We start from the raw sequence: 26,942 nt of genomic DNA on the forward strand, positions 1-26,942 counted from the left end.
CATTTTCATAAAGTGAGATATTGCTCATTATTGAAGGCCGTACGGTGACCTATAGTTGTTAATTTCTGTGTCATTTGGTCTCTTGTGGAGAGTTGTCGCCTTGGCATCAAACCACAACTGCTTTTTTTTAGATAATGAACAAGAACTTCACCTGTCCATTCAAAACGCAAAGTCGCCTACGCCTCAACAAAATTCACTTATGAAATATCTGCTTCTAAGATCACATTTCTTGACACTGCTGTGTTATTTATACAATTGGAGAATGGAATCATATTCACAGATCTGTATTGCAAGAGTACAGACAAACACCAATACTCAAAAACACTGCATTAAGAGCATTCCCCACAATCAGGTAATGAGAATTTGGCGGATTTGGTCCACCAATAATACTGTGGAAAAGGCGATTACAAGAACGTCGTGGTCACCAAAATAAACGGAACTATACAAGAAAAGACATTGATAGAAGTCTCCTTTGTGCCAACAACATCAACTGAAAAGATTTTTATACAATATACAGAGAAAAAAAAGTATCAAAAGAGTCCAGTTTGTGCTGACTTAAATTTGACAAATTTTACACATTATCCACAGAACATACTTAACTATCCAATATATTCCCCGAGCTACCAATACTGGCACTTCGTGGTCCTAACGCCTTAACAATCAATCATTGAGAGATGATTTATCCTCTAAACCAAGATCTTCGTCAGCAGTCTCCTATAGGGGTTGTCAGAGCAAACGATGCACGACTTGAAAGCAAACATACCCAGATTTTTAACGGTCACTCCAATGGCACGAAATGAATCATTTTTGTAATGTTTTTTGTAAGACTATAAAAACTGTACATCTTTTATAGTGTAAATGGGGTAAACAGTATGTTAGTTAATCAGAACAACCATTAAACAAACGTAGTACCAGCCATCGTAGTGACTATTAATGCAAGCCCGACCTTCCTCTCAGTCGACATTTGAGATCCCCTTAACCACACTTAGGCAGATCTAAATCGGCTGACTATAACAATCATTGAACACAACAATTAATGTTTTGTCTAGGGCGAAGAGAATCACTAGATAAAGATTTATGTTTAGAAAATTAGAAACGTTGGCACCAAATGGGATCGATGATAAGGGGTAGTTCAAATCGCGCAGTGCTGATCATCGCATTGGGGTTTGTTGATATTTTTAGATGCAAAATGCAGTTGTTGATATTAAAATTGCATGAACTTTGAGATTGCATATACTTATACAGTTTAGACAAGAAAACACTATGTCAAGTTTTCATGACAGTTTTTCAAAGGCAAAAGTTAACGGGTCTATATGTATCCAGCTTAAATTTCCATTCTCAATTTTATTAATAAGAGTTTATGGTCGACTTATTTATTTCAGCCTCGGTCACACCTTACAGCTGTGGTCACAACTTACCGGATAGCACGAAAGGACGTCTAACGGATGAAAAAAAAAATGTTATCCGTTGGGAGTCCGTTGATGTACTGACCAATTAAAACGAATGAATAACGGACACACACCGGATATACAACGTACGAGAAACGGAAACGTACCGGACAAAACGGATGTCTGACATACACCCAACGGACGAGTACCGCATAATACGGAGTTGTTTTTATTCCGTTCGGCGTCCGTTATAAGGTGTGACCGCAGCTTTATAGATCATTCCACTGGGTTATTATCGATTCCCTACATCATGTTCAAATTCTATATTCTTTTTAAAAATACTTTGGTGGCCTGCGAATGACGGGATGCATTTAATTGTCATTTTAACCACTCGGTTGGCAAATGAAAACTGGATTGTGCACAGCTTTTTAACCATTCTATGCAATTGGAATTTATTTTATGAAGTAGTTAAAACATTGCTATGTTTTCCGGTAGTTTCGTTGCTGTCTCATTGATGTATTTGTCACGTCTCCTTTTATAAACTCATGTGTATTGGAAAAATAAAGTTTGCTTTACAAGGTCTTTCTAACATTTCTAAAATGTGGCTCTAAAACAGTATAGTTATTGAATTTAGCAAAATGTCAATGTGGTATTTCACAGTTGCGAAAGGAATAAAATACAAAGTTATAGAATTAAGCAAGCATCTTGTTTGGTTATATGTCTGACTTTGTGAGAAATAACCATTGACCAAGATCTTCATTGTTATGAATAACACAGGTACACATTGGACAAAAAAGATATTATCTGACATTATATCATTCGAGTGTCAAATTTGCGGATGTTTTGAATATAAATATATAGGTAGCTGAATTAAGTCAAGTTGTTGATTTTAAACTTTTTAATTTATTTAATCACCATGCCTTTATATTCGAAGATAACAAAATGACAACAAAGACATCGATTTTGTTTTAATTTTGAACGAACATTAGAAACCTCGTGCGTCTTTTACGGTTTCCGGTTTGCTACTACCTAATTATTCTGGGATTTTGCGTATTTAAGGAGGCTCGCGGGAACAAAAATTTCATCAAAAAATTAAACATTTGTTTTTTCATTACAAATTTTATGTATTACACTATTAGTTATTACTTTATGATATGGTACAAAAATCACCAAAAAAAATAGCTTCGGTTTGGCCACAGGTGACTTTTAAAATGTGTATATCATTGAAAAAGCTCCAAGTTATCTTCATTTGGTGCAAAAATGCCGTTTTTGGCATTAAAATTGAAATATCTTTTTTTCAACTAATCGGTGACCTATATGTTTTATTATTGATTTCAAATAAGATATACATAAAGTAAATAATTGTAAAATTTAAGCGATTTCTGTAATTTCGTTCTTTTTTAATTTCGATTAGTTCAACAGAAAAAAAGGACATTAGCAAAAATGTATGCTTCTTTCGGAGGCAGATTGTGAGCTTAAATGAACGGTGACCCCATTTTTTTATTTCATTTTTCTATTAAGTATATGATAAAGTTCATTTATAAAAAAAAAATAGCGAAAACCTATATTAGAAAAAAAAAAATGATTTATACCCACGAGCCCCCTTAATGTCTTTTAGTGTAAATAATGTTGTAGACATTGTTTTGGTTATTGTTTATTCAGTAACACTAAAAAAGACATATTCTTAACGAATAAATCAATTATTACACTCTTTGTGGTTTCGTGGAAGAAAGCTCGCACCGAGCGCAAAAAGTTAGTATATGTTTGATTTCCGACAATTTATATTTACTCCTACCATGGAAGTAATATTTAAATATTACTTCCATGCTCCTACTCTAACGAGAACAAACAATTAAGGAGTAAGAGCAGATACCGTCCTGCTTTTGATCAATTAGAAAGATTTGTTGATAGGAGCCAGTACGGCGAAAGTGAGAAAAGCAATCAAGTTGAGATGACCTATGATAATCTGTTTATCGCTATTTTACCTATGACGACGTTGTTATTTTCAGACCATTTCATTGACAACGGGTACGTGCGCCCTTATGATACTGGCGTCACACATCAGCGTATAGCTCCGACGTACGCCGGGCGTGGTGAAAAATTATGTACGCTGCCAATACGCTAGTAATTTTGGATGCATTCAACTTGTCGATTATATCTGTATCGTGTGTACAACGAGCTTTAAGCGTGTATCGGGCGTTCAAGTAACCTATGCTGGCGTATGTATGGCGTTTGTCTAACATACATGAAATTCACGCTACGAAGGAAAAAACGTCCCCTGAATGTATTTGAGACGCGTCTCGGTCATATCTGGAACGATAAAACGTGCTTTCGGCGTGTCTGGGACGTTTAATAATGGGTTGTTTGTTATACCGGCGTCACACATCAGCGTTTAGCTCCGATATTCGCCGGGCGTGTTAAAAAATCATGTACGCTGCCAATACGCTAGTAATTTTGGATCCATTAACCTGTCAATCATATTTGTAACGTGTGCACAACGAGCTTTAAGGGTGTATTGGGCGTACGAGAAGCGTACATAAGCGAGGGCCCTCATGGGGTTTTTGATTATGTGATTACTTGGCCGTTTTTTAATGATTATTTGATTATTAAGCCAAATATTTCATGATTATTTGATTACCTAGGACTGTATTTTTAGTTTATGATTATTTGATTACTAAAGATAAGAAAATATTTAATGATTATGTGATTATATTGGCAAAAAAATGGTGATTATGTGATTACTAGGACCCCCCCCCCCCCCCCTCCATGAGGGGCCTCATAAGCGTGTATCGGGCGTTCAAGTAACCTATGCTGGCGTATGTATGGCGTTTGTCTAACGTAGATGAAATGCACGCTACGAAAAAAGGGTTCTTCATATCAAACGTTCAAAAGCATCCAAACTTTCAATGCATGATAGAAACAAACTCTTTATATTCAATTAACGTTCACTACAAGTTCATTGAATTTGAAATCACATTGCATACTTGTAACCATAGTGTTGTCTGGGTTTTTTCTCCGACTTATGGTTATTTTGCCTCATGGGTATCTTCCCCCAAATTATGAAGAAGACATAAAGCAAAATATTGGTTTTTTTTATCAGATAACAAAGGACAGAAAATAGAACGGTTTGACCAATGTTTCTTTCATTTTGAACAATAACCAGGCGTCCCTGAGGATAAATAACGTATGACAATGAAAATACATGTATCTACTAGTACTATGTAATAGTATCAATTTTTAACGTAAATTGTTAATTATTTATTTAATTGTCTCTCAAACTCGTAATTCTTTACGTTTTACCTAATTTAATATTATAAATGTACATATGAAACGGTTTCACACCAGGGGAGACAATTACAAATTTGAATAACCCGTGTTTAAAGTAGGGGACTTGTTATTAAAAGATTTGGTGGACATCTACTGTGTTATCTATTCTCGTGATATAATTGATACAACCATTTTACGAAAGAGACTAGAGTGTAAAATAATATATGAAGTAATTGGTATCCTGCAAAAAAAAGTGTGCAAAGTACTGCGTACCAGAAATCCGATGTAAGTAATTATTATTGATTTCATTATAATGAATATTTTAATCATTTATAAATATATATTTTAACACATTGCTATTTAAAGTTGTGACTAAAAATAATATTAAGATAAGAATTTCTAACGGTGGATTTTAAACCTTGACTTAATTAAATTGTACATATGTATATAAATGTGGTTATGACATTGTAGCACGTTTGCACTTATGAAACTAGATATCTTATTGAATTAACGGTGCATTTTTTAATGTAAAAGTAAAAATCTAAATAATTATGTTAATAATAATTAAGTTGATAAACCTATAAAACATACATTATTTTAGCAAAAGCAATACACATTGCATTGTTCATGTTGTTGTATGCTCACGTTAACTTTAATTGATTTAGTCTTAGTTGCATGAGTTTGTTTTATTAGTTGTTATTGGGTTTGAAGTATAGCTAACAGATCTCAGATCTGTAATTAGTGTCTTTTTGTTGTTGGGATGTGCAAGTACCCGCGCCGACCACGTCCACTCTGCGTTTTTGTTAGATGTATTTTAGTTTGTATCAATCTGATAACTTAAGTCTTTTTTAACTGATTTTTATAGTCCGTTCTTATGTTGTATTGTTACACCATTGTCACAGGTTAGGGGGAATTTGGATTTCGCTAACATGTTTAACCCAGCCGCATTTGTGTGTCTGTTCTAAGTCAGGAGCCTGTAACTCAGTACTTGTCGTTTAGTTGCTGTGTTGCTTATTTGTTTTTCGTCTATTTTTTGTACATAAATTAGGGACTGTTAGATCTCTTCTTGTTTGAATTGTTTTATGTTTGTTTGTTTGGTGTTTTTTTTTTTTTTTTTTTTATAGTTGACTATGCAGTATGGGCATTGCTCATAATTGAAGGCCGTATGTGGACCTGTAGTTGTTAGTTTCTGTGCCATTTGGTCTCTTGTGAAGAACTGTCTCATTGGCAATCATTCCACATCTTCTTTTATATGCATAAATTTTATGATGGAGAATTGCTGCTTCCAAGGAAGCTATTAAACCAAGAGTTCCAAATTGTGAAGTTGAAATAATCCCTTCGTAACTTTTACGGACGCCATCACGAGTTGGTTGACCGTTTCACATATGATATCGGATATGTTACTTATGTCGTAACTACAATACCCTACAGTGGCGTAGCTAGGCTATTTTCAAGTGTACGCCCAAACCTCGGCGAGAGGTTTGAGAGCCACAATCGGGTCCAGGTTAAATCATCAACTGGTTGTGGGTTCGAGAGGCCGAGACCCCCTGAACCTAATGAGTTATTGAGAATGAGATACCATTTCCGTCATTAAAAACTCATCAATAGCAACATACTTTGAAGTCTAATTTGTTTATCTCTTGTGTTTAATTTATTCATTGTGTTGATTTGGAATCCTAATGGTCAGTGGTTTAAGAGAAAATGTCCAAAGCAGTTACTTTAAAATATATATAAAAGGAGCCGCACTGGATCAAAACCCCTTGTTTGTGTAAATTTCGTTAATGACATGAAGTAATTAATTTGCATAGATGTGTAGGTGTATTATGAAAATTCTTAAAGGGTTCCATGCCTGGGATTAATTCCCGCGAAAATAGAATCCATTTATCATTTATAACTACATGTTTTAAAAAATCTTGATCTGGAATATTAACTTCTGTCCGATTTTCATGACAATCTCTAACGGTTTTCAAATTTACCATGTAAAAATAATAATCTCAGACCGTCTGTTAAATGCGAAAAGATGAGTTCGTCTGTCAACTGAAAAGTTAAAAAGAAAAATACTTCAAAATTTTACTTCAGACATTAATCATAAAAAAGCTTCTGCCAAAGACTCGTAAATTTCGATGAAGGTTTGACAAAGTATTTGGTGTGTAACAAACTTTTACCCCAGACTGTATCTACTTGTTAACATTAAATAGGTTTACCTTTTAATCAGTTAAATACTGGAAAATTTTATCATTATGCTCTGGATACTTAAAGTCTTTTGATCACAACAAGTTTCTGTCCAACTTACGTAAAATTTCATGAAGGTTTGACAAAAGTAATGATATTTAAAAAAAATCTTTAACCACATACTAAACCTAAGTAAATGGTGACGACGCCAACAAATATAAAACGGTACCATAAGGCATTTGATTGAAAAGTAAATGTCGTCAAATTTATTTGCAATTAAAAGCTACTGTCTGAGGAGAGATTTACAAGGCTGATGTGCTTTTAACCAGTTCTTTTTAATTAATTTAGATTAAGAAAAATGTTTCTCTCCAAATTCAAGTGTACGCCCGGGCGTTTTGACGTAAACGTAGCTACGCGCCTGCCCTACCCTTTTCACGAATTTACCGGATTTGTAATAACATAAGCAACACGACGTATGCCTGATTTGGAGCAGGATCTGCTTACACTTCTGGAGTAGCTGAGATCACCCCCAGTTTTTGGTGGGGTTCATGTTGCTTAGTCTTTAGTTTTCTATGTTGTGTCTTTTGTACTATTATGTATCTGTTTGTCATTTTATTTTTAGCCATGGCGTCAGTTTATTTTCAATCTATGAGTTTGACTGTCCCTCTGATATCTTTCGTCCCCCTTTTATGCAGAATCAGTTTCTTAATGACTAGGGTTAGCCGAAATTAACCTTGATTCTGTAAATCTTTAAAAAAAAAATGATTGTTGTTATTTTAAATCATTAGACATGGTCGCCTTCTTTGTTATAAGATAATATACAGATAGTGATTATTGTTTAAAGTGTCATATATTGATCTTACAAATAAATACATCAAGTTCAATACACAAAATAGATAAAACAAAGATCAATATCCAGTCTTTATCATAGACTTACAAGACACTAAATTTACAATAAAACACATTAAAAATATATAAAATTTATAAATCATAAACTAACATGCTGAGTTGGTTTAGGATAGCTCACGTGATAACATGCCGTGAAACATTATTCTGGCTCTGAGCCGACCAGTCTTTGTTCTTACTCATAAATACCACGTGCTTACCAGAATAGAAGCTAAATAATAGTCTTGCGAATCTTAAATGCATGGAATGAGCTTTGATTGCAATAAGCACGGTTTTAAGCATTGTGCAAAATTCTATGACGATTTTATTTGAGTTCGATTTTTTTCTATTTGTTTTGTTGTTTTATTGATTTCATGATTGCTAGATCGGATATATATCTTTAAAGAATGATATGTTTTTTTTAAGAATATGTATATTTGCCTTCCTTTTAATTTTTCTTGTTTCATGCATCGTCTTACTCGTTGACCATCGCATATAACTTTGTTTGTTATGGGTAAGTCGCATATTTGTCTTTTGATGTTTGTCTTTTATTTCCATGGCGTTGTGAGCTTGACTGACAGACGACAATGTTAGTCGCTTGTGCGCTCACTTGATACAATTTAGACATATGTGTTGCTAAATTTTGATCGTAAAAACCTTTCATCGCCTTCCTTCTTCCTGGAGCGTTTTTGCTGAGTTCATTTAACCCAAATCTTTAGTGTTTTGTGGACTCATCTTGTCTATCCATCTTTATATTTGGTCATACACGATCTATTGTCAGTCTCAGCTGGACAAGATTTTTTTATCTTTTAAACAGACACCGTCAGAAGACATATTATACACGCACTATATCTTTGGCACTGAGAAGGATATTCTGTGAACAGGAGAATGTTGAATAAAGCAGTGTTTAAAAAATTTGAGATTTAAAAGCATTTTACCCTGTTTCTCTAACATACCTAAAAGTATGCATTATTCGAAATACTAAGGATTTCCTTATCCCATGCACATATTACCTTAGTGATATTTGGCACAACCTTTTCGAATTTCGGGTCCTCAATGCTCTTCAACTTCATAATTGTTTGGCTTTTTATAAATTATGTTGATATGAGCTTCATTGATGAGTTTTTGTAGACGAAATGCGCTTCTGGCGCATCAAATTATAAGCCTGGTACCTTTGATAATTAAAGAAATTTCAACACTAAACTTGATAAACATATACCCTATTTGAAGGCCAATGTCGAAATATATAATTTTAATGTCATTCCAAATATGTTTACGATCTCATACTCGATAAATAAATTTGATTGTTAAAATCATATTGTCTGGCTTTATTTCATTGTCCGTCATGTGTTGTTAATTTCTTTCGTAAAATGGTTGATTGACTTTATCAACTTTTGACACAGATGGTCCGACAATTGATATTTTAATGGAGTTTTACTTATCCTAAACCTAATCTATGAACACTTGATTAATCTATACAAGATTTAGATTTATTTCCTCAGACGGTGTATTTCAATTGTTGGTCTAAACCTGATTATTATTTTCTAACGTTTTCTGTTATTTAACGGGGATATATTAAAGTCCTATATTCGGGATCCTTTTCGTTAGTACAACACACTTTTGAGTGTAACAAACACCACTGGTGGTAAGCGGGTGGTCGTAACTAAAAGTTACGACCATCCGGAGATGGGAGACAACTCTAGGGATAAGTTTTTCTTTTCATATTTTCGTGCAGTAAAATGTTCATTTGAGCCAAACCGCTTGTCTCATATACACTTATCGTGAGTGCATTGATATTGAAACCAAATTTGATAGACAAAATCATTCCAATTTTCGTAAAATAGTCATTCAAAAGTTGGAGCATGATGGTCGTAACTTTAAATGTGTGATGGTCGTAAATTCAACTATAATATTTTGGATGTTGGTCGTAACTTTGAAAGATGACCGTAACTCGAGTATTTAGACAAACTTTTATTAATGTATTTTAAAAGTAAAAGTAATAAACTCAGATGTCATATATGATTTGTTACAAACAATATTATTTGTTACTATGATAATGGTATGCAGAAATTGAGCTAGAAAATTATTTAACACACACAGTTCTGATATATTCCAAACGCTCATCATTTAGGAGTAACAGTGAAAACTTATCAACTCGCATTAAGCCAAAAAGTATGTTAGGGTTGTGTATTAATATATTTTTTTACTGTACGTTAAGGCATAAAATTATTAAATGCACGTGTGTTCCCTCATATTTTTTTTTTTTTATTTTCGACTTTTTTTCTGCAATCATGTCGGCAGTTGAAATTATTAAACGTACAATTCCGAACAAACATCTTTAACTTTTAATCAGCTATTTCAGTTCTTATAAACTATAGGCCTTCAAATATTCGGCTTTTGGTGGTTCATGTGGAAATTAAATCCACAAATACACTTCGGAGTCCTGGGTTGAGTTCAATATCGTAGCAGCTACGTATAGTACTACGTAGATTTTGACTATTGAACGTGTAGCTATAGACTAGTTGCTACATAGATATTGATAGCAGCTACATATCCGCTACGATATTGAACTCAACCCAGGATTTTTTAACGTGCTGTATATTATTTATGCCCGCGTCACACTGTCCCGATTTTTATATACGATGGACACCCGAATGCGAAAATTGTAAGTTCGTACGAAGTTGGTCCCGATCTCGTTAAAATACCAAAAAGTGACCGAAGAAAGTACGATGAATAACGAAGTCTATACGATGGTGCCGAAATTATGTACGATAGCCAAGGATGGACATACGAAAGTTAACCGAAGACGGGTATTTAAACTTCATATCTCAGCCGAAGCCTACACGATGGATCACGAAGGCTACACGATGGATTACGAAGGCTACACGATGGATTACGAAGGCTACACGAAGGATTACGATGATGGCGCGATGGCCATACGATGTTTAAAAGATACGAACAGAATTTCGACAACATATCGTTTTTGTACAAGTCTGCCATGCATGGCGGGAAATCGATCTTTTTGTCTAATTCTTATAAAACTTAGTTTATTATCCCCTCGCCTACTACATGTAAGTTGCGTGTATATAAAATTGTTATTGACACTCTATACCCAAAATGCTCAAAACTTGGTATGGTGTTACTCGTTAAGAATATCTTAAGCGCTATTTACTTTAAAGTTCAAAGGTCGAGGTCACAGTGGCAGTTGTAATACAAGGCAATATCACCCTTGTGGACACTCTAAAACCAATATGCTTCAAAAGATTTTAACCACATTTGGTATATTGTTCCTCCTTGTAATGATCTGACATTTTTTACGTTCAAGGCCAAAGGTCAAGGTCATGCAGATGGACTTGTTTTTTCTCCTTGAAATAGCATAATACACAGGAATTGGTTGCTCATTTTTTTACCTGCTGGTTCTAAAGACAATATTAAAGGTATTTCCAGTTACTGAATGTTTTGGTTGATTTCTAGAAAAATAGTTTATGTATCAAATATGCATATTCAATTTACCATTTTCTGCATGTGTATATACAAATATAGTGTCCATATTTGTCCCCAATATGTTACACACGAGGGGATGCCACGCTCGGCATTGCCTTGTTTGAACTGTAAAATGTGTGCACTAGTCTGAATAATCACCCATAATTATGCCCATGTTTACTGATCTATCTTAAAGGTAAGGTAATGGGTTCGTTGATCCCTTTTATTCAAAAAGAGCTCTTTCCAGGAGAATATCATAATAATATAGACAAAAGGAAGGATGTGGGGAAAGCAACAAATGCGGCAAAATATGACATATCGAAAACAAAATGGTTATGGAGTAAACATTCGTGTGACAACAACTCAGACGATACATAAAAAAATCAGAATAATGAAGAAAAAGTTGGTTTCCCTATATACGTGTACCTGCAGAGTTGGTGTACGAGGCGCGTTTATGATTTTCATTATGTTACTTGATATGGAAAAACCTGCAGAGTTGGTGTACGAGGCGCGTTTATGATTTTCATTATGTTACTTGATATGGAAAATTGACAAAAAATAATATTTTATTTGTAAAAGTAAATCCTGAGCCTGTAATAGCTGCTCTTCTTGTTCCATTTGAATTAATAGAAACAACGCTGTCGCCTTTCTCATAGAATCATATGATATGAGCTCCATGTTTTGTGAACGTCTTTCTTAACTGTCATATTAGACTGACCAGTGCATATCGCGCATGGCACTTTAAATGTATTTTAACGCGAAAATTAACTTACATTTAGCTGGATTTATTGCCGGCGTAATTCCATCTTGTCACCTTCGTACTTTTATTCGATGGCAACACGACGGGATTACGAGGTCTTCACGAAGTCGTGTTGCCATCGTAAGACCTACGGGTATCTTCGTGATTCATTCGTGTAGACATCGTAATGTCAAAACTGCCCGATGGAAACGATGGAAACACGAATGCAATACGATGTGCAAAGATGCATTCCCGGTGACATTACGATAGTGAGGATGGTGATACGAACTCAATACGAACCCTCAACATCAGACGCACCTTCGGGGATTTTTTAACATGTTAAAAAATTTAGAACCCTTCCCGAAGTTGTCCCCGAAGGCTAGAAAAAGTGGCCGATGGTTCTACGATGGTTAAAGATGGCACTACGAATAGCCCGATCTGGATACGATCAGTCCCGATTTTGAAAATTTCCATTATCGTGTTGCCATCGGCGTAAAAATCGGGACAGTGTGACGCGGGCATTATCGATTACATAACGATTATCTATCTATATATATATATATATATATATATATATATATATATATATATATATATATATACAACTCGTCTAAACATCAACCCAACAATGTTAGATCTGTAAATTTGCTTTCGCATATATATATATATACCGGTATATCATTGATATTAGTTCTAAGTATTGGTACGGAATGAAAACTGAATCTATTGTGTCGCAATGAAAATTGTATTAACCTCGAAAGTATGAATATTGTTGATATATATATATTTTACACTGCTACACGCGCTGACTTTAAGAGTAAAATAAAATACTAGTTTGAAGCCAGGCTTAAGCTTGTAACCAGGATAATATGTCAAAGACTTAGGTAGAACGAAATGTACTGCGGCAACTATCACATACAAACCCCACGGTATGCAGATTGAACATTATGTGTATATTATATGTTTATATTGTATGAATGGCTACACGCTACTCATGGACTTCGTAATGGACATAACTGTCCACCTTATTATCAGCTTGATTTCACCAAATAACAATATGACTTCTAAAAATCCAGACTAAAAATAAAGCGTACGTGTTCTTAAACTCAGGTACGGACCTGCGAATTTGCGGGAATGGTCTAGTCTAGATAACGACCTTCATAACCTATCAATATTAACTTTTAGATTATTTTGACTCCTTACTAATGCTCTTTCGACTTAATGTATCAATCTTAAATTGTAGATTTAAAAAAAAAATCAACTAGTAGGTACATCCTCAATAAGTTTTTGCAATGTTTATCTTTAACAAAGATGCAAAATCTCAGTAAAGAAGAAAAAAACCAGGATACTGTTATTTCATGTGATGTCCAATTTATTAAAAATGCCTTTCCTTAAAATCATTTATTTTGTAATTAAAAATGATTTGATACATTTCGTGCTTTTTATTTCTAACTAAGAATTATCATAACCAAGGCTGTGTTTCTTGTATTAAAATGAATTCTCCACTTTTGAGAAATTTACATTGTTAATGAATTTAATCGCTTACATTAATTCAACTATTTGTCTCTGGTTAGTTTTATACATTACATTTTCACTATATATGACTGTCATTTCATTTTGTATTGTTTCGTTCGATTCCGTTTTGCACTTTACAGGTACCCCTCTCTTCACCCCTTTAGATTTTATCATTGGTGAACACAACTTCACAATATATAATATAATATATTCATATGATAAAAGACACGTTTAAAACTCTTGACTTGCCTTGTTCGGTCCAAAACATTTTAAAAATTTGGAATTTAAACCAATTTGAAACTTTAATCAAAATTCCCCCAAACTAATATTTGAAAACTTTTTAATTTTTTTTTATTGATAAGTGTTACACAGATTGAAATTGCTTTATTTTACGTTGTATGTAAATTTTTTTAAAATCTTCAGAAATACAACATATAATATATGCATACAATAAAAGACACGTTTAAAACTCTTGACTTGCCTTATTCGGTCATATTTAAAACAGAGTTACGACCATCACAAATTTTCGTTACGACCATCCTCAACATTTTTGTTTTTTTAGTTACGACCATCATGCTCGAATTTTTGAATGACTATTTTACGAAAATTGGAATGTTTTAATGCATCAAATTTGGTTTCAATATCTCAGAACCACCGAATAGTATGTATGAGACAAGCGGTTTGACTCAAATGAACCTTTTACTGCACGAAAATCGGAAAAGAAAAACTTATCCCTAGAGTTGTCTCCCATCTCCGGATGGTCGTAACTTTTAGTTACGACCATCCGCTTACCACCAGTGAAACACTGACTATATACATGAACCGGTATATCTATGTATTAAAGTTTAGAATTAAAGTGACATTGACATTTCATTTTCCATCTTAATCATTTTAATGTTGCAAATTCTCATAAACATAATTCTATTTAAAATTTAAAATTTAATACTAGTATATAAACCAGTCGTTATTATGAGACACTATCGTAGCCCGAGACCACAATTAATTCCTATATATCAGTTCTTGTCGCATTAAAAAAAATGCCGTGTGTTTTTTGTCTTTTAATTGTGTGTTTAATGTACAGTGCAATTCCAGAAGTATATCCAACTTTCAGAAAAATTGCATACGAATTTGGTAAATACACATCCATTACCCCATAGGCAAGTCAAGAGATGTTCCGAAAAGTGTAAATACTAGTATTACCTTATTGCACCTGGCCTAATCACTCTTTCCATATCACAATCAGTTAAAATAAAACATCCAAAAGTTTATTTCAATTCTCTTTTTTCATTTACACCCCAGAAAAACTAAGAAATGTATGAGAAATGGAAAGAAAAGAAATAAAGAAAAAATACACTATAATTAAAGAGAACTATGATTCATACTTTTGGCCAATGTTTTATTTAAGAACTGAGACATTTGAGATCAGAGTTACATAACATAAAATGTCAATATTTAAAGAGATACATGAATGGGAGTGCAACCTAATGACACACAAAAAATCCGAGACATATCGGTTCAACACTTTGACATTTTAATTTGTCTCTTCGTCTAAAAGAAACCCACATATCTATCAGATTAACATTTGAAGGTTACAGTTTTATAATTAAAATAACGAGGTATCGATAAGTCCTTTAACATAATATTTTCCTTTGGTTTATTTAAGTATACGTGGACGAATGAATAGAATATCTCACAATAATGCCAAAATATTATACGTAATGAAAATTAATGTGGTTTTAGAATATCTTTATTTAATAGAATCACGTTTTTAATTTTGTATTACGATTAACGAAACATATTGATCGATTTTCAATACAAAGCAAATCTTGTGCCCTTCCCTCGTGAAAACCTTTGATGACACCTTGGCACTGACCAATTTCTCCTGAAACCAGAAAGATTCAAGTTTTGACGTATTTTTTTTATTTGCGTCTTTGTCAGATTAATTTGTTGGTCTATTTGATTTTTGAGTCACTTGTGTTGTATGTCTGGTAATATGGCTGCAAGAACAAAATTACTGTCACATTAACTTATCATTCATCTATGTTTGGTTGCTCACCTAATTTTGTAAATATAACGGAACTATCATTCATGTAGCAGCTAGGTTTAGGTAGCTGCAAAACCAGGTTTAACCAACCATTTTTTTCCAACATGCCAGTACTAATTCAGAAATATGGCAGATGTTTTTCAATTGTTCCCTGATTGAAAGCGTTTGATTTTGTTAGTTTTTATGGACTTTCCTTTACCAAATTTTTATCGGAACTTTATCCACGAATAATTACATTAGATGTATGTTTCATTATACTGTCAGGGAAAGATGTCGTTAAATAATCAAATAAGTACACGAAAAATGCTTGTTAACTGATTGTTAAATGAAGCATGTAGGTAATAAATTCAGTAGTGTTGGATCACAAAATTCGTTGATGAATAAAGATACAATTTTCGAGGTAAACTGTTATATCGTAACAAATGTAACCACTCAAATCTATTTACAGCTTACAACAATTACTTGAACATGGAATCCTATAAAAGTTATAAAATAATTTATAAATTCTTTACACCAAAACAAATACAGTTTTTAGTCAATTATCTACCGTGCGAAAATAAACATTCCTCCCTCTAGTATTAGTTTTACATACAACTGTAAAAAATCATTCACAACAATCAGGTTTTTCTTCCCTCAGACATTCATTGTAGATGGTCTCCGTCAACGGCTATAAAATATATCTGTATATTAGTCAGATTTTAAACGTCTTCTTAAATTATTTTTTTTCGGTGATATTTAACTTTAAATAGGCCCTCCACGGTTAGAGCAGTTTTTACGGCAATCAAATATGTTGCAGAAAGATGCACACGACCTGCAGTGCCGAACAGATGTTGATTCGTAAAAGAACTAATCGATGCTTTAAATAAGAGTCAATACCAATATTCAACATTGACGCACTATCAATGTTGCTTAAAGGGGCACTAGCTTCGAGATATATAAAACATCTAAAATTTGATTTTTTTTTTTGTTCAATCATAAATGAAAGTGAAATAGTTAAATAACAATTCGCTTTTAGCGGCCAGTATGGTTCAATTTTGTCAAAATAAGCTAAGAAACTTTGATGATGAATTATTCACTTGCAAGTGAATAACTCGACCTCGTTGAATCCGTATTCATGTGAACTTCAATTTAACCTCTTAGCTAAATATGGATAATTTGATAATTTGATTGATTGGTTTGATCAACAACATATCATTCTTATAAGATAAAAACGATGATTAACATATATTTTTAATCTATAACATCTGGTGATAGATTACCTAAAAATATTAACTTTATATATGATGGAAATGCATTGGAGATAGTAAACTAATTGACATACATTGGGTTGAATTTTTCAAGAACAGGTAGCTTTATGAGTGCTAAGAAAATTTTAGTTAGAAAAGCAAATAATACAATGTATGAAAAGGGGAGGTTGCACAACTTGTCAGTGAAATCTCAATATGATCTATTTGATAAAATTGTGAAGCCAATCCTTCTGTATGGGTGTGAGATTTGGGGTTTCATTAATACTGATATTATAGAAAAAGTGCACTTAAAATTTTGTAAACTATTATTAAACTTTGCAGTGTAGTTCTTTGGCAAATGTTCGAGCACAATATCTGGATACTTTTTCTTGCACAGATGTAACATACTAAAATTTGAAAAACTATTTCAGTTAAAAGTAAAAAATAAGTTGAAAAAGCTGTGCAAAGAGTAGGGGAATTAAGGCCTGGTTTTGGCCCAAGAAAATAAAATGTTTGATAACTTTTTCAAATTGGCACATAATCTTTAGAATTGCATAGGGTCAAGAAATATAAATGAAAAACATTAAGATACTTATGTGAGGACGTCACAATTACGTCATAATATGTACTGTTTTCACAAAAACGATGAAAATTCAGAATTTATGCAGTTTTCCATCTTTATTTCTGTTGTGGAAACATCGTGCGCAGCCAAGAAACAACAAAATAATTTAACTGAAGCTTTATTATTACTATTGACAAAATCTCACCAAATATAAAGTTGTTTCTTGGGTGCGCACATACTTTTCCAATCGAAAATATACTTAAAAATTTGATGGAAAACAAGAAAAATTACAAAATTTTACAAAATATGCAAATTAAGGCATGATTTGTTGCCATGATAACTTGTTCAATGTCCAAAACTATTTTGTTTTTCTGAATTCCTTCTACCTGAGATACTTTTTCAGTAATTTAAAAATATGTATGATAACTTTTAAATTTGCAGTAAATTTTGGGCCAAATTCGGGCCTAATTGCCCCTACAGGGTTATAAATTTTCAAGTGAGTCTTCCTGGTTAATCACCACTCTTCGCTACTATACGGTTTATTTGATTTTATTTCATATTTTCATCTCATTTTGTCATGTGTGTTTGTGTTATGTTATATAACTTTTGATGAACTTCTTTGTACCATTGTAACTTTATGGTGTTTGAGAAATAAATAATCTTGAATCTTGAAATAAAACAGACATAGAAACATCGAATTATAAGAGTCGACTTTTTATTTTTATCTGTAATTATGTTTATATCGCTTAATCAACTCGATAGTTATTTGATGGCGTCTAGACTGAAATACACACGAAACGAAGCTACATATTCTCAAGCCTGCTACCTGTAAATTGTTTATTTGAGACATGTTATAATTTGTTTTATGTTTTACATGGTTATAAATCAAATATGAGAATTTCAGTCAAATCGATGAACATGAATATGGCATCTAGTGCCCCTTTAATACTTGTTCATAAGTTTTATTTCCTTTGATATTCTTATTAGAAAGTGTTATTTTTCTTTGTAGATTAAATTGAGCCACTTGTAGCAAACTGCAATGAGTAACTTAGAGAGGTAAGTCTATTAATTAACTATCAAGAACATTTATGCGTTATCAGAATAATCTAAGGTATATCGGTTTTACTTATTTGAGTAGAAGAAGCAGGAAAAATGCTTTGAGCTAAATGTGTGACAATTTGATCTAAAAACAGAACTGGAAATATCTAATAATATTCATCGGTTACGGTCATTAATCTTTTGTTTCGATTAATTTTTGACATAGGCGAAGAAAAAAAGGGTAGGTCGTTTGCATTTTCGAATTTTTTTGTGTATTTTTTTGTATTATTTTTTTCATTTTGTATGGTTGTTTTGTGTGCGTGTTTGTTGGTGTGTGTGTGTGTGTGGTTTAAAAAAAAACATGCGTTACTTTTTGTTGTTCGTTGATTTATTTTTTATTTTGAGGTTCTGTAGAATCAGATTTTAATTCCATCTTTCTATAAATTTCCATCATTTTATTATAATAACAGTCAAGGGTTCTGGGGAAAAGGGGTTACTTTGACAATTTCATATATTTATAACCGTTAATTAAATATAATACACAGAAAAAGGACGCAAATTTAATGCGTGAAAATAATCATTATTTTGCATGTCAGAAACGGATCGAAATTTTCAATTTTTACCTATGACAATAAAAGCCAAGGAGGAAGGATTAAACAAAATAATAGGATTAAAAAGATAATCGAAAACGCATTTTTTTCTCACGCGTTATTCTGAAAACAGATAATTATGTATTGTTAAAATAAAGCAGCATCATACTCCTGCAAAGTATACACTGAGATAGTGAATGATATCTAATGAGACATTATCAATTGTAGACCATAGGATGATTATGGTATCAACAAGAGATCACTAACTGACTTCTTCAATGAACAATACCGATATCGTATACTTAGATACAGAAAATCCTTGGCATGAAAAATGAAACAATTTTAAAAGAGAAAGCAAACTACCTGATTAATACTAAAAAAATAAACGAACATCAAGTATTCAAGTATGCAACCAACGACAACCACTGAGATTTGGGACAGGCACATACAGAGTGTTGCTTGTGAGCTGTTAAACCCCGTATTTTGGACAGTCGATTTAAAGTTACATTTAAAAGTTGGAATTATCAGATCGGCACTAAAAACACATATACCTAAAAATAAATAAAAAGAAAGAAAAAAACCCAAAAGAACACAAGGTACTGATCTAAGAGGACTCACAGTTATTGAAGACTAGTTCAAATCCAATAGCAACTAATGAATAAATAATGTTTTCCCAGACAGGCTTATTACAAGCCATCAAAGTTTCGGTAAGGAAAGACAGTACAGTATATGTAATAATTATTTATAAGGGATCAAACCTAAACCTGTAGCATACTTTTCATTATCTCACAAGTTCATTCGCTTCTAGCATAGTATCCAGTATGCAATGAATATACTGTATGTAGATAACCCCTTTAAAATGTTTTTTTTTTAATGTGAAGTTATAGGTAATTTCACCCTGCTTTTCGACACCTTTAATGCTACCGTTTTCTCGGTATTTATAAAATTTTAAAAAAGGTTGTTTTAACAAAATTAATATATATTTATTTTTTTGGACTATAAAACTAGGTGTTCGGACGGTTTTAAAGATATATAAAGTCAAAAAAGAATGAAAAAATTAAAAACGACTGCTTATCAAAATAAATCTTAGTATGTTTCTAATGGCAAACAATGTTCTTATGTTGTACTGCTATACCACTGTCCCAGATGAGGAGGAGGGTTGGGATCCCACTAACATGTTTAACCCCACCCACATTATGTATGTATGTGCCTGTCCCAAGTCAGGAGCCTGTAATTCAGTGGCTGTCGTTTGTTAAAGTGTTACCTATTTGTTTTTCGTTCATTTTTTTATAAATATTAAGGCCGTTAGTTTTCTCGTTTGAATTGTTTTACATTGTCATTTCGGGGCCTTTAAAAACTGACTATGCGGTATGGGCTTTGCTCATAGTTGAAGGCCGTACGGTGACCTACAATTGTTAGTTTCTGTGTCATTTTTGGTCTCTTGTTGAGAGTTGACCCATTGGCAATCATACCACATCTTCTTTTTTATAATGACATAGGACCATAATTATTTTCAAAATTGTATGATTGTTTTGTATAAATTTTTTCCCCCGGATATACTCTCTTCTATATATGACCTTAATTATGTGGCCTGTTGGGTTCTGAGACCAGGAAGAGTTTTCTATGTTGCCTACAGCACTACAGCATCCACTGTATGTTGCATACAGCGTTCACTTAAAAAGTTGATTAGAGGTTGTTAACGAAGAACCTTGTTACAATATTTTTATGTGTTATTAGGATAGGGATAAAAATTTGGTATATATCAATTTAGTTTTAAATGCTTGTTGTGGTTGTATAAATTTATTTTTTGTCCGCACACCTATCTTGCTGCTTTTTGATTTGTGATGTACGTGCATTATACTCTGGATTCCGAATGTTTATACGTCTACCTTTTTAGTTATAAATACTTATTTAGATGTTACATCTGTACAAATATATGATACAATTTAGATACAACTTCACAAAAGGTGTAAGTGAGGAAGCATATTGTAAGTGGTAATTAAAAAGTCAAAAATAAACAAACAACACCATGGCGAAAAGAAGGAAAACGAAAAGGAAAACAACAATCTACACAGCACTATCCAGAAAACCCAATATTGAGTAGCATGAGTCTTGTCATTGACCAAAAGATCTCAGATTCACAAACAGTTTTGTCCTTCCCCATCAGTGTTATCTACCACTTAAATCAATATAATAGAGTTCCTGTAGATGTTTAGGGTAAAATAAGTGCTGCATATAATCTTAAAATCATTTTGCCTTTCAGTTTTGGCAGACTTCGTCTGCATAATTACAGGTAAAACACAAACGCAATATGTTTACTTACCGCAATGTTTTCAGTTTTTTTTTTATCAGTTGCTGTGGCAATTTATCAAATCAGTTGTTTGATTAATGTTTTACATTACATTCTTTTAATTTGCTAGTCGCCTTTTTATTAGATATATAACTACACACGCATAATATACCATTAAGTACGCGCAGTCTGTTGTATACATATTCATACCTAAAATTTAATTAATATTATTGACATGTAAATCAACTGAGCGGATTCTCAATACCCCCCAAAAAAACATACAATGATCATACTACTCTCATATTTGAAAATCCTCTATTGTTTATCCATTTAAAACAAACACATGTTTATTACAACATTGGAATATCAAAAAGTTGTACCATGAGTTCAGGCCTGCAGTTCTAAGTTTTCTAAAACGGATATCTCTTATTCAAAGTTTGGCAAATTACTTCTCAAAAGTCAATTCACAAAAATACCGAACTCCGAGGAAAATTCTAAACGGAAAGTCTTTAATAAAAAATTAGAAACTCAAACACATCAAACGAATGGATAACATTAGTCATATTCCTGACTTGGTAACAAACATGTTAAATTGTCCCTCTCATTGAGCAGATAAGTTTACAAGCTTATGATTGGTGTACATTTTAATACTCCTTTCCTCTGTGATTGTGATTATTGGCAAATGAAAAAAAAAAAAAAAAAATGCCAAATTTTTAATGTTTATTCAGAAAAGAGGGAAGTCCATAAACCCTGACAAAATCAAATGTTGGGCTATATCAAGTAACCATGGTAACGGAACGAATGGAAAATCACTGTCACTGATCAGTATTATGTAGACGAAACGCGCGTCTGGCATATTAAATTATAATCCTGGTACCGTTGATTACTATTGACATTTCTACTGGTACTGGCATTTTCTTCGGAAAATGCCGAACATAATCAAACCTGGTTTCATAGCTAGCTTAATCTCCAACTTGTATGACAGATGAACAGTTTATGCATTATAAATATATAACATCAAAATTTAAGCAGAATTACACATCTTTTAAAACAGTAGCAGTTTTGATTTCAACTCCTTTTGTATTCATATCTCATATCCGCATGATAATATTATATATCTTTTTAACTGTTCATTTGCAAGTAGACAACTACACATTAATAGTAATTTTATAATTTGTATACACTTTTAGTTTTGATTTTTCAAGAGAAAGATCACTTTGCTAACTGTTGTTCTAACCTTTGCTTCCTAAGTATGATATTTTTATGATTTGTATGACATGTAATATTATAACGTATTGCCTGGCGTGTATTAATTGGATTTGTATTTGTCAAATTTGATTTTAGTTTTATTTTCACCTGTTCACCGGTTAATAAATGGCAAATATAGTGTAGTTCTTATCATGATCTATATAGCAGTATTTATTTAATTACATCTACACCAGTAAAAAAAGGGAATGTTGTAGTGCACAAAATCAATGTCCATTTACCTTTTTACCCTATTTACATTTTTTCTTCCTCCGGTTTTTATATTATACAGAAATGTAAAATATGCTGCTGGTCATTAAAATTAATTGTGAATTATTAGTGATATTTTCTTACATATAGCCATATCAATGACAATTTCTTTATATTATTATTGTATGACTACATCTAATTTTATGTCTTTAATTCCAGCTTTTATCCTGTTTACTAGGCTTCATTTACATTTTAACTTCCTCTGGATTTTGCATTTTACAGACGTGTAAACTATGCTGTTGAGAATTAAAATTAATTGTGATACTTTCCTTACATATAGCCATATATATGACAATTTCTATAATTATTTTGTTACTTTATTTGATTTTTTATTTTATTCCAGCTTCGACCCTTTTCAGGTTTTTGAGGTGAGTACTGATAATAAATTTATTTTTGACTATTATAGTTTAAGCCAAAACACAGTCAAGTGTATTGTTTAGTTTTTCGTATATTGTTTCTTTCATACTAATCTGGTATATATTGAATAAAGCATTGGAAAAAGATAAGTGTTAAAATGAATTAAAAAATAGTCCTTTCCTGTTGCTTTGTTGACAGCCTAAAATACTTAAAATGATTTCACTCCTTTATTTATGTTCCACACTTTAACTTACAATACCAACAATGTATTACAATGGTAAAACATTGCACAAAACTCTCTAATGACTTGAATGTATATCTTGCTAATAAACGTTTATCCTTAAAAGTTCTTTCAATGACAGATACATAAACCAGTGCTATTAAAAATCTAAATAGGTTGAGTAAAAATAGTCTCCGAAGAGTAAATCCAAAAAACAAGGTCAGGTGCAATTCTTAGTGCATGCAAATAGTATATGTCAACATATTTTCAGTTCTTATCCTTATTTAAAAAAAGTAAACAAAATATTTCCCACTTAGTTATGTATCCAATTGTTCAACATTGTATAATCAGTAAATCTGATATTGAGCCCTTTGTCCATGAATTGAGATGCAAATGCAAATTGCAATGTTTTATTACTGATTACTCTGAACCCTCAATTAAATATATAATATGTTCGACAGCACACTTCTTTTACAAGTTATTTTTGTATTTCTTCCTTCTAGGTATCCCACTATCCATGTACAATACTATATATCAAAGTGGTGAGAGGATACAATATAACGAAAGGATGGGCAGCAGATCTAAGTAAGTTGTAGTTATAGAAGTAACAGCATGTCGCTGAAAACATTAACAGTTCCTTATATTTCTGGCATTGACTGTTTTCCCCTTAAATGTAGGGTCTTTTTCTGTTTTATGTGTCTTAAGTCTTACTTTTATCATATGTATGTCGGTTAAAAATTCTACAGAACTTATATTGTAAATGTTATAATGTTGCATAGCCAACTTTGAATAAACCTTTTATGCTTATGCTTTTATGAGGTAAACATAACAGTCCATAAGCAGATATAGGAATATGTGTTATGATTGCCAGTGAGACAACTCTTCATTCAAGTCACAATTTATAAGTTAACCATTATCGGTCAAAGTACGGTATTCAACACGGAGCCTTGTATTTGTCTAAAAACACTAAAAGTTTACAAATCAACATTACTCACTAATACATGAGTGAGGTGTTATAAACATTGTACGACTTTACCCCCCGCAGAGCTATAGAAAAACAGTACATTAACGGGTGTTACTCGGACTCTTTTTAAACGATACACGGACTCTTTTTAGTTGTTACACGGACACTTTTTATGAATAGAATCACTCGTGCATGAACAATGAGTTCATGGGCACTTTAACTTTCAATTAGATTTGAACTTTTTGGTTCACCGACATATTTCCTGTCTTTTTTTTTTAATAAATATTTCCGTTATCATCAATATGTTTTTTAAAACATTTCCTGTAAAATACTATTCATATCAGTATACTAATAGATTCGTACATTTAACTTCTAAAAGGGGGGGGGGGGGGGTATGTTTTTCTCCTAATAAAAAGATATTTTGATCCCAAATTTTATGAGAAAAAAATTACTATGGTCAAGCAGATAACAAATTAATGATTCCTGATTTTTCGAATACCGTATATATATTATAGTGCTAATTTAAAAAAAAAATAAAAAATATATATATTGGGTGATGGTGTTGTAAAGGTAAATAGTTAATATAATTAGAAAAGTACATACCCCTCCCCCTTTTTATGGAGCATGGATATGAATAGTAATTTTAGATAATGCTGAAAGTGAAGAAATGATGATACCGACGTTTATATTTCAATAAAAAAAGACAGAAAATATGTAAATAAGAAACAAATCACATCAAAAGATAAAAACCCTATCAACTCACCAATGCACGATTGATTCTATAAATAAAAAGTGTTCGTGTAATACATGTCCAAATAAGCAGCAACTCTTGAAGAAAATCATCCAACTTATGTCAGGCCTCAATTTGGACGGTTGGCTGCGATTGGTCATATAGTAACACGTGTTTAATTAATCGCGATCAACACTTGCAAAGACCGAACATGATTTTATTTTTTTTTTAAGTATTTGTCTTAATATATACAATAACAGAACAAAATCCTTTTTTATATAACATTTCACTCAATAATGAAGTAGAAAATTCATTCTTTTGATACATTTATATTGTTATTGAATTTAATTATAAGTTGAATTCAAATCTATCAGGGGCGGATCCAGTCATTTTAAGAAAGGGGTTCCCAACCCAGGAAAAAAGGGGGTTTCCACTATTTGTCCACATTCACATGCATTGATCGTCCAAAAAAAGGGATTCCAACCCCCGGCACCCCTCCCCCACTGAATATTTAATTCATGTATTTGACAGCAAACGTGCAATTTTCACGAAATGTTTAAAGGGGGAATGGGGAATTGAAATGGCACATCCTGCATTTTTTCATCAAAGTAAAGATCACAGCATGTTTGTTTCAAATCCAAGGCCCCCTCCCGCTTTCCGTTTCACCCATAAAATTAAACGTTAGCTTACTTACCACTAAAATATTTCTGAAATATATTACATTTCAACGAAGTTGCATTTTAAAAAAGTCTCAAACTTGATAACCTAAATCTTATACTTGAAATGGTTTCTTTTGTTTTTATCAAATTATTAGATTCCTGATTTTTTTTTCTGGAAAAAAAACTCCGTTGAAGGAAAATGAAAAAAATGTGTTTATTCTATAACTTACATTTACTGATTTGAGGCCATTTAAGTTTCTCAAATATTAAGCTTGCAAAATGTAATACTTCTTCCTTGAAACGTCGTACAAGTCAGATACAAAACAAAAGTAACAAAAAAACAGGCCGGAAACAACCTGCCGTATAGTTTTTCTGCACTTGTAGTCAGGTCAAGGTCCTCGGCTAGCGCCTCGGACCTTGACCGGACTACTCGTGCAGAAAAACTATCCGGCAACGGTTGTTACCGGACTGTTTCTTTGTTACCTTTGTATTGTATCTAATACATACCGTTCAAACTGGCATATTTAATATTAGTTTTCTCGAAAGCAAACTTAACAATTTTTGAGTATTAAAACTTAGGTTAATGTAAGAAACCATTGCCTGATATTTTATTCTTTAGGTTGTATGAAGTAAATTTTGAAATTTATTTTTATACAGCTCGTCAATAAATCAAAAACGAACTTACCTCTCAATATGGTGCCAATATCTATGAATGTATTTTTGTATTCCTGAAATTTAAGGCCATTTTTCACTGTTATTGAGTTTGTTAGCTATTTATTTATTAAATAGACATTACATCTTAGCATCCCATTATACTTACGTGCCGCTTTGACTGTCCCTTTGGTATCTTTCGTCCCTCTTTTACTCTTTAATTTTGCAACATCTCTTTTCTTTATTTCATTTTTGTCCAATATTATTTTTATTCTGTAAATCCTGTATGGTTTTTCTTCTGTTTACAAGAAGTAAAATGTACTGAACATTTATGCAAACAATTTAATAGACCTTCAAATATTGAACTGTTTTATTTTACAGTGGATACACCAGACCCGTTTGTATCGTTATATATCAAGACATCTCCAAACTGTTTGCAGAAGACCAAAACTGTAGATAACGAAGTAAATCCAGTATGGGATGAAACATTTCAATTCCACCTTGATCCTAGAGATAACAATGAGCTTGGTACAGTCATTTGCTTTTTAAGATACATAAACTTGTGTCATACCTATCAGTAATTTCATTCAATAAAACAAAGTACTTATCTAAGTACCTACGACAATCATCTTTGGATATACATAACT

General features: G+C 32.4%; 1 protein-coding gene across 2 annotated transcripts in view; it reads left to right on the top strand.

The window, feature by feature from the left end:
• Positions 1-26,942, top strand: part of LOC143063901 (cytosolic phospholipase A2-like) — a 54,030-nt gene that overhangs the window by 9,509 nt on the left and 17,579 nt on the right. Inside the window, exons 1-5 of one of the 2 annotated variants that reach the window (XM_076236342.1) lie at positions 4,739-4,940; positions 18,291-18,337; positions 23,058-23,082; positions 23,795-23,876; positions 26,677-26,823. In XM_076236342.1, the coding sequence (XP_076092457.1) occupies positions 18,321-18,337; positions 23,058-23,082; positions 23,795-23,876; positions 26,677-26,823 (271 nt within the window). In that variant the 5' untranslated portion in view covers positions 4,739-4,940; positions 18,291-18,320. Of the gene's footprint in view, positions 1-4,738; positions 4,941-18,290; positions 18,338-23,057; positions 23,083-23,794; positions 23,877-26,676; positions 26,824-26,942 lie in introns of those variants that run through there. The other variant, XM_076236343.1, reaches the window with a different exon arrangement.

Source organism: Mytilus galloprovincialis, chromosome 2 (assembly GCF_965363235.1).
Source record: "Mytilus galloprovincialis chromosome 2, xbMytGall1.hap1.1, whole genome shotgun sequence".
NCBI lineage: Eukaryota > Metazoa > Mollusca > Bivalvia > Mytilida > Mytilidae > Mytilus > Mytilus galloprovincialis.